The 18,411-nt window shown below is 47.5% G+C and overlaps 2 protein-coding genes across 4 annotated transcripts in view; both read right to left on the bottom strand.

Annotated features, from left to right (window-relative positions):
- Window positions 1-5,374: 5,374 nt before the first annotated feature.
- LOC135258245 (PTB-containing, cubilin and LRP1-interacting protein-like) lies at window positions 5,375-14,952 on the bottom strand. Of its 2 annotated transcripts, none has more exons than XM_064341592.1 (4): window positions 14,369-14,952; window positions 11,774-11,920; window positions 7,892-8,846; window positions 5,375-7,664 (listed from the first exon to the last, which is right to left on the bottom strand). In XM_064341592.1, exons 1-3 carry the CDS (start codon window positions 14,396-14,398, stop codon window positions 8,391-8,393), a joined length of 633 nt encoding a protein of 210 aa, XP_064197662.1. In that variant the 5' UTR covers window positions 14,399-14,952; the 3' UTR covers window positions 5,375-7,664; window positions 7,892-8,390. The 2 variants fall into 2 exon arrangements, with proteins under 2 accessions (XP_064197662.1, XP_064197663.1); XM_064341593.1 differs by lacking the exon at window positions 14,369-14,952 and adding an exon at window positions 14,083-14,257.
- Window positions 14,953-16,808: 1,856 nt separating this feature from the next.
- Window positions 16,809-18,411, bottom strand: part of LOC135258243 (E3 ubiquitin-protein ligase TRIP12-like) — a 30,346-nt gene continuing 28,743 nt past the window's right edge. For both annotated transcript variants that reach the window (XM_064341587.1, XM_064341589.1), the window contains exon 40: window positions 16,809-18,411. This exon is cut by the window's right edge and continues 150 nt beyond it. In XM_064341587.1, the coding sequence (XP_064197657.1) occupies window positions 18,365-18,411 (47 nt within the window). In that variant the 3' untranslated portion in view covers window positions 16,809-18,364.

Here is an 18,411-nt window from a genome sequence, read left to right as displayed (position 1 = left end):
AATAATAATAATAATAATAATAATAATGATTATTATTATTATTATTATTATTATTATAGTATAACAACCTAATGGGTCAATTGCAGTATGCTGAGCTGGAGTCTCGGGTTTAAACCCCCTGGACCACAGAACTGCTTTACAACTGGAACAGCTAATCCTTAGCACGCTACAATTTACCCGATATGACATGCACAGTGCCTCTCGGTGTCGGTTGGCTTCTTTTTAAACCGAATCAACCCGTTACGTTTCTGGGCTGGTGCCATGTCGTTTCATGGTCTTAGTCCCTACCGCTACTCCGGCTTGCTCTTCAAACAGTGCTATTTTTACTGCGTGAGGCTAGATCATGAGTCACAATCAGCCAGCCGCAGAAAGTGTATGAAAGGCACGCAAGGCACGACGATTCATCGGCTCTGCGTGAAATCTTGGCATTTATCAAAAAAAAAGAAGAAAACTCATTCCCGGCAGCCTACGCGATGCACGTGTGTGCGCGTGCGCTTCTGGGTCTGTCCGAGTCCGACCGTTCTGGCATTCCACAGTCGGTGCCCCGTGTTTACTGGCCTGAGTATTTCTCCGTTACGTGTGAGTCTTTAAAAAATTTTTTTTTTTTACCGTTTATCACTTGAATTTAAAACCTTAAAAACATCCGATAGGGGTGGGGAGTGTGGGCAATTTGAGATCCTGTAATCCTGTTATGACTTTCAGTGGGGCAAACAGAGGAATAGGCCGTTAAAGATACCCAAGCTGCTTCATATTTGTAGATCGCCGCACAAAAATATACTGCTATATCTGACCTAACATATTATAGAGTAACAGCCATTGGGCAGTACTCTGGGAAGCATAAAGCAGAGGAGGAGGAGGAACCCTGTTGATTTATTCTTAAAGAGCTCGGTAGAAACTGGGCCATTAAGACAAACCATCTGTGAAACTCAATCAGGGCTTTCAGTTAAATCCTGATGAAGTCATTATCAGACAAATCTGTGAGGCTTACCTGAAAACATTAATAAAATTAACAAATTCACTGTATATACAGAGAGAGAGAGAGAGAAAGAGAGATGGTGGGTGAGGAAAAGCATACCTGCTCATCTGGAACGGCAGCGAATAAGGAGAGAGAAAGAGAGAGAGAGCAGAGAGGGAATTGGAGAATGAAATACAATGGTGATGATCTAGACTTTCCCAGGCGATCCAGGCCTTCCACCTGAAAACATTTTTTTGCATATTATTCTATCCAGACTCCAATACCAGCACTCAGACACAGATCCAAAAAGTACACATGTACCGCACATATGCATATGTACGACTGAATATGTATATATTTTTTTCCAAATCATTTGTTGAAGAAGCTCATCTCTGTAATTTGGTAAATCAAAGGCTATGTTCCACCCACGTTCCCTTTGCCATGACAGGCAGCTATTTGTGCCGCCTCTGGCTATTATTAGACTAAAGATAACCTGTCACCATCACCATCACAGAGATCCACACGGAGTGCTCTCCCTCATTTTCAGTTTGTCAGCAGCGAGCGTTTGATCTCATGCATAAAAGATGAAACGAGGGAGATTCTGGAGGGGAAGAGGGGGGGAGCGACGTCGGGGAATAAGAGGGAGCCGGAGAGGAGAGGGAGAAGGGCACCGCTGCTGGGGCGAAACCCGGAGGGGCCCCGGAAAAAAAAAAGTGGGTGGGAGGGGAGACGGGAACGTCAGAGACGGCGACATTCCGGCATCGTTCCCAACCAGGTGACGGGCTTTGGAACGCACCCATGCACTCTTGCCTCTCAGTCGAGAGAGAAGTGTGTGTGCGCACGCGTGTGTGTGTGTGTGTGTGTGTGTGTGTGTATGTGTGCATGTGTACATAATATAGACCGATACAGTCCATGTATGTGCACGTTTATGTGCGTTTGAGTGTTTCGCATGCCGCGTGCGTACGCTATTGATTTTTTTTTCCACTTTGAGATCGCAGATGTGTGACTAATCTCTTAACCTGTGATTAAGTCAGCTCTGCGGCTCTCCCTTTCCCCCCTAAGAAGCATTAATCAACCAATCTTCTGCTCTTCACCAGAGGCCAGTAATCAGCATCTGCTTGTCCTGGGGAGAGGTAACCAGCACAAGTGCATTAACTCAGACGCGATCGGAATCGCAACCTCTCCTGTCAGGTTCAGCGCAATCTCAGTCCCCTTTGCAAAGGTCAGCTCCACAGACCTGCAGCGGAGGGACTCTATTCTTTTTCTGTCCCTTGCACACACACACACACGCAAAAAACTAATGATAATCGTTAAACAGAGGGTAGAAATGCATGCTGGGCAATCCAAGGGAACAGAGCGGTTGCCATCCCTACTGTGGGTACCAGGAGGAGTGCAGAAGGCACGGGGGGGGGGGGGGGGCCCCAGCAGGCTAGAGACCAATTGGACAAAAATCACACATTACCCTCATAATCAGGGACTCATTAAGAGGGGGGCACACTGGGCTGTTCACAGGAGCCCGTAGCACGGTGGGAGATTATTTTGTACCGGTACAGGCTGTCAAAAACCGTCCCTCAACCTGAGACCAGGTCCTGCAGCAACACAGGCGCGACGCATCTGTAACAGAGCAGAGCTGAAGACAAGCATGTTCTACAGCAGTAGATCACCCGTGACACTGCTATGAACACTCGCTGCATTACAGTCATAGATAATCTGTAACATTGTTATAAAACACTGTTACTGCATTAGCAAGTCCAAGAGTATTTTTAATGTTTGTCCCTTGGGAGTGAAATGCATTGTTGATTTGCAAAAAAAATATATATAAATTTACCATAGAAACAAGTAAGTTCACCTCACCTTTTCTGTCACATTCAAGGGCATTCGGGTTCTGTTTTCGTCAGGAGGTGAAAGCAGTAGACGAACATTCCGGTCCTCAGAATTCAGAGCCCTCCACGGCAGCAGGATGTGTCCTTCACCCGGTCCGCACGTCTGGAGAAAAGGCAGCGCCCGTCCCACCAGCGAGGGTCCCACTGATGTTCCCATCCTTGGTTCAGAGCCTTTTGTCAGCCCTTTTTGAAGAGCAGGTCTTTTGGAATGCTCTTTCAAAATTCTAAGTCACCTGTTCTGGAACTCAGTTTTTCTAGATTTAAATTACCGGTAGTGACTGTTACATCAGCATTGGAACGTTCAGGTAAGAACATTCTGAACACATATTTGTGATCTTACACCTTAAAGGGGAATTTCACTTTAAAACACGTATGAGCTTATTTTATTTTTAATTTCCTTCTAATGAATGTGTCGACCTTCATTTTTCAGATTAGTTATGTCCTTTTGTTAATATTTTACGATGTTTTGTTGCTTACCTTTACAAATTCAGGAAGTAGTCCTAGGCAGCATATCATTGCGTGACTTCAACGCTATGCTTTTCTTCGAAGAAGAAGAAAAAAACGGAAACCGTACTACTATACTACTATGTGGACTTGCGCTAAAAAAAAAAAAATAGGTCCTTGTTTCTAACGTTAGACATTTAAAACGAAATAACTAATCGAAAAATGAAGGTCGACACATTCATTAGAAGTACAGTATAAACAAAATAAGCCCATATGTGTTTGAAAGTGAAATTCCCCTTTAACGGGTTAATGGACTTCTCAACTGAAAGGGGGCGGAGCTTTGTCTATGATGTCACAGTGTGCTCTCAGTCCCAGAGCAGGAGGAGGAGGAGCCTCTTTTTAGCCATTACGCTTTTCTTTAAAGTACCGAGTCAATCGTGCACAGACAGGTTTCAACCCCACGTAGTTTCACAGTTTAGTAAGCTGTTGTGTAGTGACCTACCGGACCTGGTCCGTCACGCGTTCTGTTTCTAACCTCCCGTGTATTTAGCATTCTCTTCACAGCCAAGATCGTCCCCGAGGCACAGAAATCATTGACCAGGGAATTTTGAGCACTTTAGCTCCAGCAAATTATGGTTTGTATTTGCATTTATTCCCAGGGGATTTTTCTTTTTTAAGCTTTTTTTTTTTTTTGGTCCCCAAATGCTTGTAGCACCCCCATGTGGCCCAAGAGTGAGAATTGTCTTGATTAATCTCCACCACCATTATGAGCCATTACCAATCCACCTTTTTAAAGGTCTTATCGCTGTAAAGCAGGGCTTGTGAAATTCAGTCATGACGAGCACTGGGTGCGTGTGTAATCTAATGTACCCTGAGTGTTCCACCCAACCCCATAATTCCTAAAAGTAGCAGAGAACATGTATTTATGAGTTTCCATGTTCATTTACTAAGAATGCCGTTTGGCTCATTGTTGTTTGCTTTTTAAAGTATATGGTTTCTCACAATTAGAGAGTGCAGTAACCAGATGCCTACACTTTTAACCATTTAGGACTTTTGTTGTCAGTCAACTAACTAATCAGCAGCCCAAAATACAAATCCCCTTTGCAGACTACATTTGAATAAGCAGCTTATTGTATACGCTGAAAATCACCATTAAGAGAAGTTATAGATCAGAAAGCTAATCTGAGTCACATGATAGATGATAGACGGATTCAGTCTTTCAGAACAACGCTGCTGCATTTACACATCTAGGGAAAAAATAAGAACGGGAGGCAGCTTTGCAAACAAATATTTGTGAGGACTGTTCTTTCAGGTGTTCGTACCTCATCAGCATTTTACTGTGTGCTCAGGCTAATTTACCTCTCTGTCACAGACACAGACACACACCCCTAATTTCCCAGAATTCCACATCTCCACCGGCCAGCCCGTGGGATTGGGGGTAGAAGGGCCTCTTGGTCAGTTCTGAAAGGGGGGGGGGTGGGGGGCTGTACATGGCTGAGCAGGGAGAAGAGATTTATGAGAGCTTCATAATCCTGATTAACATGGATGGTGGGGGGTGGCAATAGAGGGGCTGAATGGAGGCAGAACAGTGAGGTGCTGTGTGGCCATATTTCCACACCAATGCACGACAGGAAGTTGGGCAAAAAGCAGGACAAGCTGGAAAGACCCAGAACACCACACACACACACAAACGGACACACACATTTACACACCACCCATACACACATACACAATACACACACTTACACACCTACACACCACCCACACACAAGCAACCATACACACAGACATGCACACACAAGCTGTGCAAACATGTCCACACACACACACTGTACAAGCACATTCACAGACATGCGCACAAACTGCACAAACACATGCGTGCAGTTGCGCACACACACGGTTTAGGAACACACAGGCATTGGCCCACACCTGACACACAAACACACACACACGAGTGCGACCACACAAGCGTGTCAGTTCCACCGTTAAATGAACACACTTCTATGAATTCCACATCGCACGGTCACAAACACCACTGTAACACACTGAGGGTAAAACACCCAGCATTTCAACTCAAAACAGGAGCCACAAATCTGGGTAAATACTTTATATATTCTGTTGCTTTATATGTTCAAATACAGTGTAGAAAACAGATAATGAAACATGATACATTTATTCTGAGACGGGCCTGACCGCAGCCCGCCCTGTGATTTGATTGTATACGGCCCTCATTCTTCACATTGATCCCCTGCAGCCTCTTAGCCACAAAGCGGGAGGATTCAGAATCACAGTTGGCAAATCAACATCGTACTTCTTCCATTTTGCTTACTTACAATAGTACCGTTAAAAATTCTATGCTATGTCTGAAAAACAAAACCGTTAAAATAGTTTCATTTACGAGCTTATAGGAAAACTTCAAAGACAGGAGCTTAACGGGTCCCCTACTGCAATTTGGATTGAGGCTTGATTTACAGGTAGATGGATATTTTTTGGAAAACGCAACAATTTTAGCCTCCTGTCCACAATCGCAAAAAAACGAAGCGTTTCAAAGACGCTCTCCGACGCAGAGATCGTTGAAAACGGCATTTTCGGTATTTTCGTGTGGACGGACGAAAGCGGAGCTTCCCGCGTATCGTGCAAACCACACATCCCGTAAACCACGTCGGAAAATTGGCGCGGAGCACAGCCTTATTTTGCTGTGCATGTTCAGTGCCGGCATATTCAGTCCAGGAATGTATTGCGCGTGGACGGGGATTTTTTATTATTTTTATTTTTTTAAAGCGTTTTCAAAAACGTCCCTCTACGTGTAGACGTAGGCCTCAGACTTTGTGAAAATTCCTGACGAGAAAGTCCTGAGAGTGAACTAAAGATTGGACACAGGCACCTGACAGTCGAGGAGAGAGGTCTCATTCGCCCCAAAATGGGTGGAGCTACAGTAAGCCGTCAATCACAGATTTAACCAATTAAAAAGACTTCACAGCAGATACGTGATTGGTTCAGATCAGGGGGTGAAAGGGCAGCTCCGCCTACTGTGGGCTTAACGAAGCCTCAGTCTCCCATCACAACCTTGACAGCAAACAAAAACGGCAGACGGTCCCCTCACAATTCACAAACCAAAAACATGACTGCGAACTAAGTGATGTAATGGAGTGTGTGGTTTTCAGCCGAAATACAGGGCCTTAGCTTTGACTCTCACCAGACTCAGCTCTGAAGGGTTCCATCAATATATCCCTGAAATACAGACTAAATTTAGTGACCTTAATATTTTTATTTGACGCGCACACACACGCACACGCACACGCACACACACAGGCACACAAATATATGGCACATATTCTCTTTAAAAAAGTACTGGATTTAAAAATGTTCAACCCAGCACGAGTACAAATTATGCCACGTACATCTATTTTAACATTTAATACTAGTAATGCCACCCTCTCGGTTGGTACCGCACATCGAACCAAACAGCTTGAAATTAATTTCAGACATCGACATGGACACGTGCTGAAAAAAATTTCTTCAACAAAAAGATTTCAAACAGAAAAGTTTTCAAACGGAAATACTGCACGGCCAGTATACTGCAACTGCCCTGGCTTCAGTCCTGAGGACTGAGTCGGACGTAACGTCGTTTAAGAGCTGCAGAACTTAAAAGTCGTCCACTCGTCAATCAAACGAAACCACCCGCACCCCCCCGAACCCCCCACCCCCCCACCCCCCCACCCAGGTCTATACCGCCATCTCCAAAAGCTCCACGGTAACACACACACACACCGCAAGTCTCCCCTCACTGTCAGAAGGCAATTAAGGAATGTGTCACATTTGTTACGACGGCAAAAAATTCATTCAAATGTAAAGTCAAACTCAAGAGCACTGAGGGACTCCCATTATGTTCAGTCAAGGTTGCTGCGGCAAAGTCAGAGTAGCAGAATGAGCCCTCAAAAACCACAGCAGCTGTACAGGTGTGCAGGTGAACTAGACTGTATCTGTCAGACCCGCACAGCTGTACAGGTGTGCAGGTGAACTAGACTGTATCTGTCGGACCCGCACAGCTGTACAGGTGTGCAGGTGAACTAGACTGTATCTGTCGGACCCACACAGCTGTACAGGTGTGCAGGTGAACTAGACTGTATCTGTCGGACCCACACAGCCGTACAGGTGTGCAGGTGAACTAGACTGTATCTGTCGGACCCACACAGCTGTACAGGTGTGCAGGTGAACTAGACTGCATCTGTCGGACCCACACAGCTGTACAGGTGTGCAGGTGAACTAGACTATCTGTCGGACCCGCACAGCTGTACAGGTGTGCAGGTGAACTAGACTGTATCTGTCAGATCCGCACAGCTGTACAGGTGTGCAGGTGAACTAGACTGTATCTGTCGGACCTGCACAGCTGTACAGGTTGCAGGTGAACTAGACTGTTCTGTCGGACCAGCACAGCTGTACAGGTGTGCAGGTGAACTAGACTGTATCTGTCGGACCAGCACAGCTTACAGTGTCAGGTGAACAGACTGTATCTGTCGACCAGCACAGCTGTACAGGTGGCAGGGAACTGACTATCGTGGACCGCACAGCTGTACAGTGTGCAGTGAACTAGACTGTATCGTCGGACCCGCACAGCTGTACAGGTGTGCAGGTGAACTAGACTGTATCTGTCGGACCAGCACAGCTGTACAGGTGTGCAGGTGAACTAGACTGTATCTGTCGGACCCGCACAGCTGTACAGGTGTGCAGGTGAACTAGACTGTATCTGTCGGACCCGCACAGCTGTACAGGTGTGCAGGTGAACTAGACTGTATCTGTCGGACCCGCACAGCTGTACAGGTGTGCAGGTGAACTAGACTGTATCTGTCGGACCTGCACAGCTGTACAGGTTGAACTAGACGGTATCCATGTTACTTTTCTTTGCGTTAGGTCCCCAAGTTCTCACCCCACCTGTACTCCCACTCCCACCCCATCACCCCCCCCCCCCAAAAAAAGGCAACCCGCACTCCACCCTTTCTTTATCAGCCGCTACTGTCCAGTGAGGCAGCCCCTCTCTCTCTGTTCCCCACGCGGGCAGGTTTGGGGGGGGGGGGGGTGGGGCAGGTGGGGCGCGGTCACATAAATCTTTAAATCATTCCGGGGGCGGAGTCTCCGGCGGGGGGGGGCTGTATGCGGCCCTCGCTGTGCATGCGGTGCAGGGTCTGGCGAAAGGCCTCCATCATGGCGTGGGCCAGGCGCTTGGCCTCCACCCGGCTGCCGCACTCCACCGCGTGGCAGTCCAGCTGGAAGCTGAGGTCGTCGTTGATGCGGCGGTGCACCCAGGCGAACACGCTGGGGCTGACCGCGTGCTCCGCCGTGCAGTAGGCGATGCGCGACACCTGCTGCGTCTCCGCGGCGACCGAGGCCGCCTCGCCCCGCTCGTCCAGCCGCCGCAGGCGCACCTGGAAGGGGCGGATCTCCAAGAGGGCGTCGGCCTCGGGGGCGGCCCGGCCCCGCCCCTCCCACAGCCCGGTCACCGCCGACTCCGTGCACCCCGACGGAAACTGGGACCCCGAGATCGTCACCTTGCCCAGGTACGCCACCTGCAGGTGAGAGAGTGAATAGATTTATGAGATCATTAAAAGCAGGTACGCACGCACGCAAACGCATGTTTTGGCTCATAAGGGGTAAGGTTATGACAACGCTCCTAATCTAAGAGGGTTCATGAATACAGGCCCGGCGGAGTGAGGACCGGCGCGTGCTGCTGGACGAGGGTTCGTCAGTTCCCCTCAGCCTCGGCAAGCAGTCAGAGGCCGCGGGCTTTCTGGGCTTTTAGGGCTTTTAGGGCTTTTAGGGATTTTAGGGATTTTAGGGCACAACTTGCAGGAAACAGGGAACCGGGCCTCAGAAACAGCACCAATGGACAGAGAGATTACGATTCGCTAACAGCCAGCCAGTCACGTCCCGTCCCCAAACCTTGGTGCGGTCCCCACCTTCAAAGCCGCGCCCACGTGAGAGGGAAAGAGAAAGGGGGGGGGGAGGGGTTGTGGCTCCACTAAACCTGTTCTCTTTGAGCCTGCCGTGGCAGCTGTCACCGTGGCAACAAGTGCAAGGCCGCAAACACAAGACCTCCTTCTGTTTCTCACTTGAGATTATCCACCAGAAAGAAAAAAGAGAGACAGAGTGTGTGTGTGTGTGTGTGTGCGCGTGTGTGTGTGTGCTTTCCTGCCCCCGTAATCGCTCTAAGCTGAGGTACAGCGAGTGCGGCCTTGTTGATAAGAACGGAATGTAAATAACCCCAAATAATCCAGAAGTGCACAGGACCAGGTGAGTGGCCCTTATGTACACCCCTGTGAAGAGCTCAACACGGCCGCCACTGCAGTGGATACAGAGCCTCTGTCATACACACACACACACACACACAATAACTACATGCGATGCAGGGCTGCACATCTCCCCTACTGAAGGGCCACAGCATATGCAGGTTTCTATGGTGTATGGGTGCAGAGTCAGCTGCCCTATGCACCACACAGACTCCACATTGTTATTCTGAATACTCAGAATACATATATATATATATATATATATGTGTATTCAATAGATTCTTGTTTTATTTTCATATTGTTCGCATACAGGCAAGTGACAAGCCAAAATGGGCTGAATGTCCAGCTCTCTGCAAAAGCAGTAATGTTCCACTGTTCTCAGAGCCCTGTGGGGATATCGCCTGACACGCAATTCCCATGCCTTGATTTTCGAGCGCCGTAGTTTTAAAACCAGTGTTTCCAAAAACAACAACGAAAAAGTACAATAAACGTCTAGACCTCAAACCTTTTCACCGTCCAGAGGAGGAATAGCTGCTCAATTATGCATTAGTGCTCTGACATAAATCTTTAAATCATTCAATTCTCATGTAACCGTTTTATGATACTATATATTATGCATTATGATAAATTAATAATTTATTGCCAGTATAATTGCTGTAATGGAATTTTAAATATTCACTTCGTTTGATTGACAATTTTTGGCTTATTTCCAGACCAGTTTGCTTAACCTGGTCCCCAGTCCTATCGTCATGGCAACAAGGTGAACACCAAGGCAGGCAGTCGAGTCACCGTGCTTGGTAAACCGGTATACTTGTCGAGTGGCCCAGTTCAACACTCCCCACTCACGTCCAATCACATCGCTGGAAAAGGTAGTACACCTCACCGTCAAATCACGCTGCCAGCACGTTGGATATCGCCAAGGGACACACCCCATCCATCATTACGCTGTCAAAGCTAAGGGGAGAAAAAAATCGACCTAATTGCCGACCCCCCCCCCCCTCAGCGGGTCCGCTCTGGCACACACGAAGCCATGTGACCCTTTGCATAATAAGCTCTGCATAAGAGCCCCCCTGCGTAAACATCCTTTCCCACAAAATCTTCCAGAAGTGCTTTAGAAGGCCTCTGTGCGCGCGCTGCTGGGGCTTACAGTAAACCCGCGACAAAGAAGGTTTGTTTGGCGTAATTACCCAACATGCCCCACACTCCGACTTCAGGAATGGCGCTGAAGTATACTTTAAGATCTCCGTTCGTACCTGACGGGATGCCGTTTTTTTCTTCCAGACGACAGACGGTCGGCACTGCGGCCCCGTCCGCCCACTCTGAGATAAGGTGAGCGGCCGTCAGGAGTGAGGGGCATCTTAACCGATCCAGGACCAGCGACCAAACATGGCGAACAGTGAAGGACCAGTGGTAGCCGGTGTAGCTTGTAGCCGGTGTAGGCCGGGTGTGAGCCTGATACAGGCAGTAGCTTGTAGCCGGTGTAGGCCGGGTGTGAGCCTGATACAGGCAGTACCTTGCAGCCGGTGTAGGCCGGGTGTGAGCCTGATACAGGCAGTACCTTGCAGCCGGTGTAGGCCGGGTGTGAGCCTGATACAGGCAGTAGCTTGTAGCCGGTGTAGGCCGGGTGTGAGCCTGATACAGGCAGTAGCTTGTAGCCGGTGTAGGCCGGGTGTGAGCCTGATACAGGCAGTACCTTGTAGCCGGTGTAGGCCGGGTGTGAGCCTGATACAGGCAGTAGCTTGTAGCCGGTGTAGGCCGGGTGTGAGCCTGATACAGGCGGTAGCTTGTAGCCGGTGTAGGCCGGGTGTGAGCCTGATACAGGCAGTACCTTGCAGCCGGTGTAGGCCGGATGTGAGCCTGATACAGGCAGTAGCTTGTAGCGCGTGTAGGCCGGGTGAGCCTGAGCGGTAGCTTGAGCGGTGTAGCCGGTGTGAGCCTGTCGCTACCTGTAGCCGGTGTGACCGGGTGTGACCTGATACGGGCGGTAGCTTGTACCTGTAGGCAGGGTGAGCCTGATACAGGCTTGGACTTGTAGCCGGTGTAGGCGGGTGTGAGCCTGATACAGGCGGTAGCTTGTAGCCGGTGTAGGCCGGGTGTGAGCCTGATACAGGCGGTAGCTGGTAGCCGGTGTAGGCCGGGTGTGAGCCTGATACAGGCAGTACCTTGCAGCCGGTGTAGGCCGGGTGTGAGTCTTATACCGGCAGTACCTTGTAGCCGGTGGGGGCTCGGCTCTTGGCCAGCGGCGAGGTGGACCGGAGCTCGATGTCCTCCGGCTCGTGGAACACGACGGTCGGCAGCGGCTCCTTCTTCAGGGTCAGCACGTTCAGCTTGGACTTCAGCATCGTCTGGAAGTGCTGGAGCAGGGGGAAATCGCAGAAAAAGAAAAGACAAGAAAAGCAAAAAAAAAAAACACCACAGTGAGACAAGTAGCTTTCATTAGCAGCCCGGTCCAGCGATTAAAAAAAAAAAAAAATTATTTACTTATTTATTAAATTTTTTTTTAAACAATGTCTCGAGCACTCCTATCTGGTACATGGCGTACTGTACACAAGCTCCGGAGATTTAGCAAGCTCTGCGGGGGTCTGCGGAGAAACACAATCTGTGCCGGTGGGTGACGTCTGAGCAAATGAGAAAGAGGTGACGTGCCGTGCCCGGGGGCCCTTGCTCCAGGCCAGTGTGTCAATCACAGTCGAGAGCGAGAAAGTTCTAAGACCCCCCCACCTGTGTCGCTACTACATACCAACACCAGGGCTAGGGAACCCGGCTCCAGGAGAGCCAATGTCCAGTTCTGGACTTCATTCCAACTTAATGTGCTTAACTACTGAATTATACACCCAACACCAGTTCGCTCGTAGATTTATACCACGGTAAAGCACAGTTAAGACGCAGTCACGGACCAGACAAGGCGCAGCGTGTGACACAGTTACAGAACAGAGAGCGCACAGCCATTAGGACACAGCTACAGGCAGCTGTGCGGCTGTACGTGTCTGTGTGATAGCACGCCAAGGCCGGCTAAACCGGTTAGTGGGGACAACTCCTTTGCTATGCATTGCTTATCTACAGACTTGTCAGTTCGAAGATTGTGCCAACGTCACTTTGTTACAAACTATGGTTTCGGTGAGACAGCTTTGCAGACTCCCGGGGAAGGCTAACAACCACTGCTAACAACCACTGTGAGCTAATGAAGCCAAGTTGACTGCTTCAACATAATGCAAGTAAACAAATGGATTGGGGTGGCAGGTATGCCATCCAGCCAAGTTATGCCTTGGCCAGGCATGCCCCATACCTATACATAAAGTTTAGTGTGCTTATTGTAAATCTTGATCTGTACATTATTGCAATCCATGTTTCTCCACCATAATCCAGTTTGTGGGTTTGTCAGAAAATTCAGGAATATCAGCACAAGGGATTCAGGCATCGACAGTGTGGGACATCATTCTGAAACTATACTGCAGATCTGCTAGTTGTTGTCTTTATGTTTTTTTTTTTTGTGAGGCTTTCATGAATGACTGTCACAACGCCTACAGACGTTCACAATTGAGTGAACACAATCGACAAAATCGTTAATAGTTCTGTTTCTGACGCGAAGCTTTCCATTCCAGTCAGATATTTTATCTATAACGTTTGTTGGTTACGTTCCCGTTTGAAGGATGCCAGTATTTCATGGCTCCCATATGTCGACAGTACCACCGTGCAAACGTCTCTATGTAATCCACCTCGCGCTCGCTGTGAGGGGGGTGTGGGGGAGGAGGGGGATTGTGCAAGTTCATTTGGCAGGCCGTCTCGTGCCATCTGGAGAACATTACAGCGCCGGCAGAAGAGTGGCAGCCAGCGCACTCCGTGCCCGGGGGAGTAGAGCACGCCTCATTGATCATTTATTTACTTACACAAACAAACGGGGTCCAAAAAAAAACCCAGGTTTCTCTCTCGTGCTTGGATGAGGATACATCGACTAATGTAACGTGGAGACGTGACGCTGACTCAAGATAATATTACGTAATTCGCGTAGCGAGATGGAGCGAACAGGCTGTTACAAGAGGGAAACACGGAGGAGGATGGGGACGACCAAAAAGTTTGCAGTAATGCCTTGTCTTAGCTAACAAACAACCAAGTTCCACTAAATTTTATAACTTAGCGGTATCAGCAAGCAGACAGCTTTTAAAAACGAAAACGCATAATATAAGCTACTGAGTTATTTTACAATGTAAAAAACGTAACTAATTGACTAGGAGTTGTTAAAACACAGATAGCCACGTTTGCTAGCTAGCTAACAAGCTAGTGTTAGACATTTGAGAAAACATCGAAGCCCGACATAACGCATTACAGAAAAACGTTGGCGAAGCTTTGGCATAACATTAACTAGTTCAACTAATCCACAAATTTCGTAACGGGCTATGCTGTAAACGGTGCCGTGCTTGCATAACTTCAGCTCTCAGGTTACCGTACTGAGGGCAGTCGCGGTTTTACCGATAAGACAGTTTTCTCGAAAATAACAACGTTAAGTTGGAAAGCTAACCTGGCTAGCCAACTGGTACGGTATCAGTCACTGTACACCTGAATCACAACGAAAAGATGTAGCTTAGCTAGCTTGCAAACTATAGAATCACATTCCGATTTTAATGAGAGCACAGCCTACAAAGCTAGCTAGACTCCTATTTAGCAACCTCAGCTAACTGACCAGACGTGGTTGCGGTGTCTCCCCAGAAATCACGTTGAGGGTAATATCTACGTCATAAAAATGAAACAGTCCTTTGTCAGAAACAACAAAGATGTAACGTTTAGCTTAAATGGTGTAGTTTTACCTGCAGTCTCTCTGTCGCTGGCTGCCACATATTATCGCGATATAGAGGTCCTATCCGGATGGCTGTCTGGCTGGCTGATGGTTCGCTGGTGTTCACCCCGGCGTCTCCCTTTGCCACAGCGGTCCGGAGCAGCTCATTCGGAGAAGGCGGACTGCGAATTCCAATGGTGTGCGAGAACGGAGCCCCGCCTGCGCCGCCCCCCGCGCCACCTTTTCCCCCTCAAACAATTCGGTTCAGGGATGACCTGCAGGGGGAGGGTTCCGGGTCGCCACATGCACAGGCACAGCTGCAGACATGTAGATCTGTTGACAGATCGTAGTTTGGATTACATTTTGCGTGTGCGCATAGCTGTTTGTAGAAATTTCTTCCTTTGCAAACTTTAAGACGAGGAAATCACAGGGGTTTACGAGGGCTGTAGATTTTTGTTCGGGGTGGGGGCACTGAAGCTTAAACCCTGACTCTCTTCAATTTCATAAAGCCTATCGCCAATTTAAGAGATGGCAAATCAGCATGAAACGCGAAAAATGCGTTGACTCGTCCCAGATTAAGTTCTTGCTCCCCTAAACACGCGGATCAGTCACTGCTGTGCCGTTTCATTAAGAAGAGTTGACAGCTGGATTTCGTTTGATACAGAAAAAAACGAGTGTCAGGTTTGATGACTGGCTGGGGACATTAGTATGGCAAGCCGTTTTAGCTTTAATTCATTTCTAGAGGATATCGCAAATTCTAACTAGTTAGAATGCAAATTCTTGATATCAGAAATTCAATTGTAACTAGTTATAATGTGTATTTCTGATATCAGAAAATCGATTTTAACTAGTTAAAATGCATATTATTGACATCGGAAAATAAATTTTAACTGGTTAAAATGCCAATTCTTGATATCGGAAATTATATTTTAACTAGTCAGATTGAAAATGTTTTTCTCATTCATTTCAAGAGGAGTTGGAATTTGACGTGGTTAAAATGCCAAGTTCTGAAAATCAATTAGTGATATCAACAATATAATTTCAACTAGTTAAAATACATCATTCTGATATCATGAATTCAGTTGTAACTAGATAAAATTCGAATTATTGATATCAAGAATATAATTTTTTACTAGTTCTAATTAGAATGTCCAATTTTAACTAGTTAAAATGTAATTCTTGATATCAAAAATGAAAGATCCCATTGAAATGAATGGGGGAAACGCTTGAATTATAACTAGTTACAATTGAATTTCTGATATCAAGAATTTGCATTCCAACTAGTTAGAATTGTATTCGTGATATCCTCTAAAAATGAATTAAAGCTAAAACGGTGGCAGAGTGACAGATTTGGGGGTTTCCTTACAGTTCCCTGGGTACAGTTCTGGAAAATAACCCTGACGTACTAGTACGGCTGTGTCGGTGACTCCAGGCAGTGATGCATATTTGGGCTTGACTTCGCCTATTTACGATTAATGGTTCGGCGCATCGCGTCAGTTAGGCTACATGGTACTCCAGTTCGCTACCTGCAGTGAAAAAAGTAGAGGGTGACGGCAAAACTTTCTACGGACTTTGGTGCGCTAATGCGCGGACTCTACGACGGGCCGTGACGGTCCAGCAACGTAACAGCTCAAAGCTTGCGCTTTTTATACAATTTCGTATCGGGGGAGAATAATAGTTCATGGTTGTATTAACCGTTTTGGTGAGAAACTTTCCATCATAAATCACCCCGTGTGAAACGAACAGCCTGAACTTCTGGGATTCTGTTCGCATAACATTGCAGCATTCCTCCTCCTTATCAGTTACCTTCTCTTCCTTATCTACCCAAGCATTTCTCTTCTTTTATGAAACAAACCCAGAGTCTCACACTCAAGGATCTGACAAAACAAAGATGCAGCACTGTTCAATGCGCCACTTCCATTTTCTTCCCAATCCCAATACACACATCATTGATATTCTTTGTGAACTTTGTGCTTTCCACAGGCACAGGCTTGCCAAAACGACTCCTTTGACCCTCAAGTTCACCTCCAGCCAACCTGCAACACTTGGTGTGCTAGCAGTCTATCAGGAACATTTTGTTCAGACCATCTCTGTATCCACTCAACATGAAAACACTGCCATTTTGATGAGAACCATGAGAAGTGCATGCACACACACACAGTGAAAAGAAATAGACAGACCCGTCTATTTCGTCTGGCAAAGTTTTGAGATATTTAGAAAAATGACGAGTTTCCAAATCAAACCCCCCTCCCCTACCCACCACACACACACACACACCCCACCTCCTGTGAAAAAGAGTTCACATGATTCTGCCGAGTTAAATAATTATACCAAAGTCCAAACTGTTCAAATGTACTCTCAGAATATCGTTCACTCCTGGAGTCGATTTAACACAACATTCTGCCACGAACAGACCCCAGCCAGAGGGAAAAAAGCATAAACAACGCAAATGAGCAGATGAGAACAAAACGCACGTTATACAGTTTATTTAATTCTCGAGTAAAAACATGGGCTGAGTGCGGACAAGTTTCCACAGCTCAGAAAAGCCAGCGCCGCTGCACGGTGGAACTGTACAATGCATGTACCCACACCTCGCACGCGCGCACGCACGCACCCGCACACCCAGCTCTGAAATGTACAACTCCCACGTGAATTTAAAAAACACGCAGGTGCGGAACTCGCACACCTCGTCTGAGCACCGGAGTTATCGGTTTAAGTCCCTCTCTCCCCCCCCCCCCCCCCCCTCCCAGCTCTACATTTGACCCCACCCCCCCGGGATAATAATTTGTGCACTTTTCTAGAAGCATGCACATTAAGTAATTTTTTTCATGTTCAGAGGGCTTTATTCAGATGGCGAGTTTTCAGTCAAAGGTGGAATACCTCTGACACTGCAGCCCTCGCCCCCCCCCCCCCCCCTTGCCCCAGGCCTCAAGTTTGACACCCCGGGCGAGAGCCTCCTTCCCTGGGTATATTTCGGGGCAGCGGCGTAGCACAAATGTTAAGCTTGTAACTCGAAGGTTGTGGGGTCAAATCCCAGCTGGGGTGTGGTTGCAAGTTGCTGTGGACGAGAGAATCGGCTAAATAATGGAAGTAAATGAAATGAAACCATTCCCTAATGAATAGGGCGTGACTGGTGCATGACGAGCTCTGTGCGAAAACACATTTCCTCCAGGAATAGTCTGCATCCTGTGGAGTCCTGCTGCCCTGACATCGGTAACCAATCAAAAGAGCACATAACTGTACAGTTAAATACTTACAGCCTCGCAGTCCACCACTTACGTGTTCAAAACAATTGGTAAACCGAAAATACAAATCAGAAATAGAATGGGATTAAAAATGAGCCCGCCAATCAGATACAAAGCGTGCCAGAGGAGAGAGAGAAGTGATTCAGTCGGAGGTCAGGAGCATCAGAACAGCCCACCAATCACACGTGGAGTGTCACCAGTACAGCCCACCAATCAGAATAATGAGCAGTGTCAGAGCAGAGAAGAGCTATCCAAACAGACAGTGAAGAGCACCAATGGTGGAGTGACGCTTTTCAATCAGACATGAGAAGTCAATGTCCGAGTTAATGTTGCTTTTCTGAGGGGCTACGGAGCCAGTGCCTAAATCCTTCCCCCTAAACTCACACACATACCTCCAAGTACACAGTGACCTTTATTATTTTAGCCTTTTCTTAAGGAGAAAAAAATCCCTTCTTTTAAAATATCTCACAGCAAAGCAAATTTAAAATGTCAGACTTTTCTTTTTTTTTTTTTTTTTAAACATTAAATTCAACGTAAGATATTAGTCTGAATTCTGTGGGTGGTGAAAAGTTCGTGAGAGACAAGGAGTGGGGGGGGGGGCGAGGTGCAGGTGGATATTTTTTTTTTTTTATACATTGACCAGGTGTGGATTCAGCAGGATGGATTTTTCGCTAAGGCTGTGCACAGCGCCTCCCTGTGGCGAATCAGGGGAACAGGCAGTCTGAAGGTCCCTGGAGGAGGAGGAGGAAGAGGAGGAGGCGGTGACGGCTCGTCCGCTGCGATCAGGACAGGTGGAAGGACTGCTGCCCCTCCCGCGCGGCCAGCAGCA

Source organism: Anguilla rostrata, chromosome 6 (genome assembly GCF_018555375.3).
Source record: "Anguilla rostrata isolate EN2019 chromosome 6, ASM1855537v3, whole genome shotgun sequence".
NCBI classification, from domain to species: domain Eukaryota; kingdom Metazoa; phylum Chordata; class Actinopteri; order Anguilliformes; family Anguillidae; genus Anguilla; species Anguilla rostrata.
The sequence above is the reverse complement of the archived record's forward strand: the minus strand, read 5'-3'. Positions and strand labels throughout refer to the sequence as shown.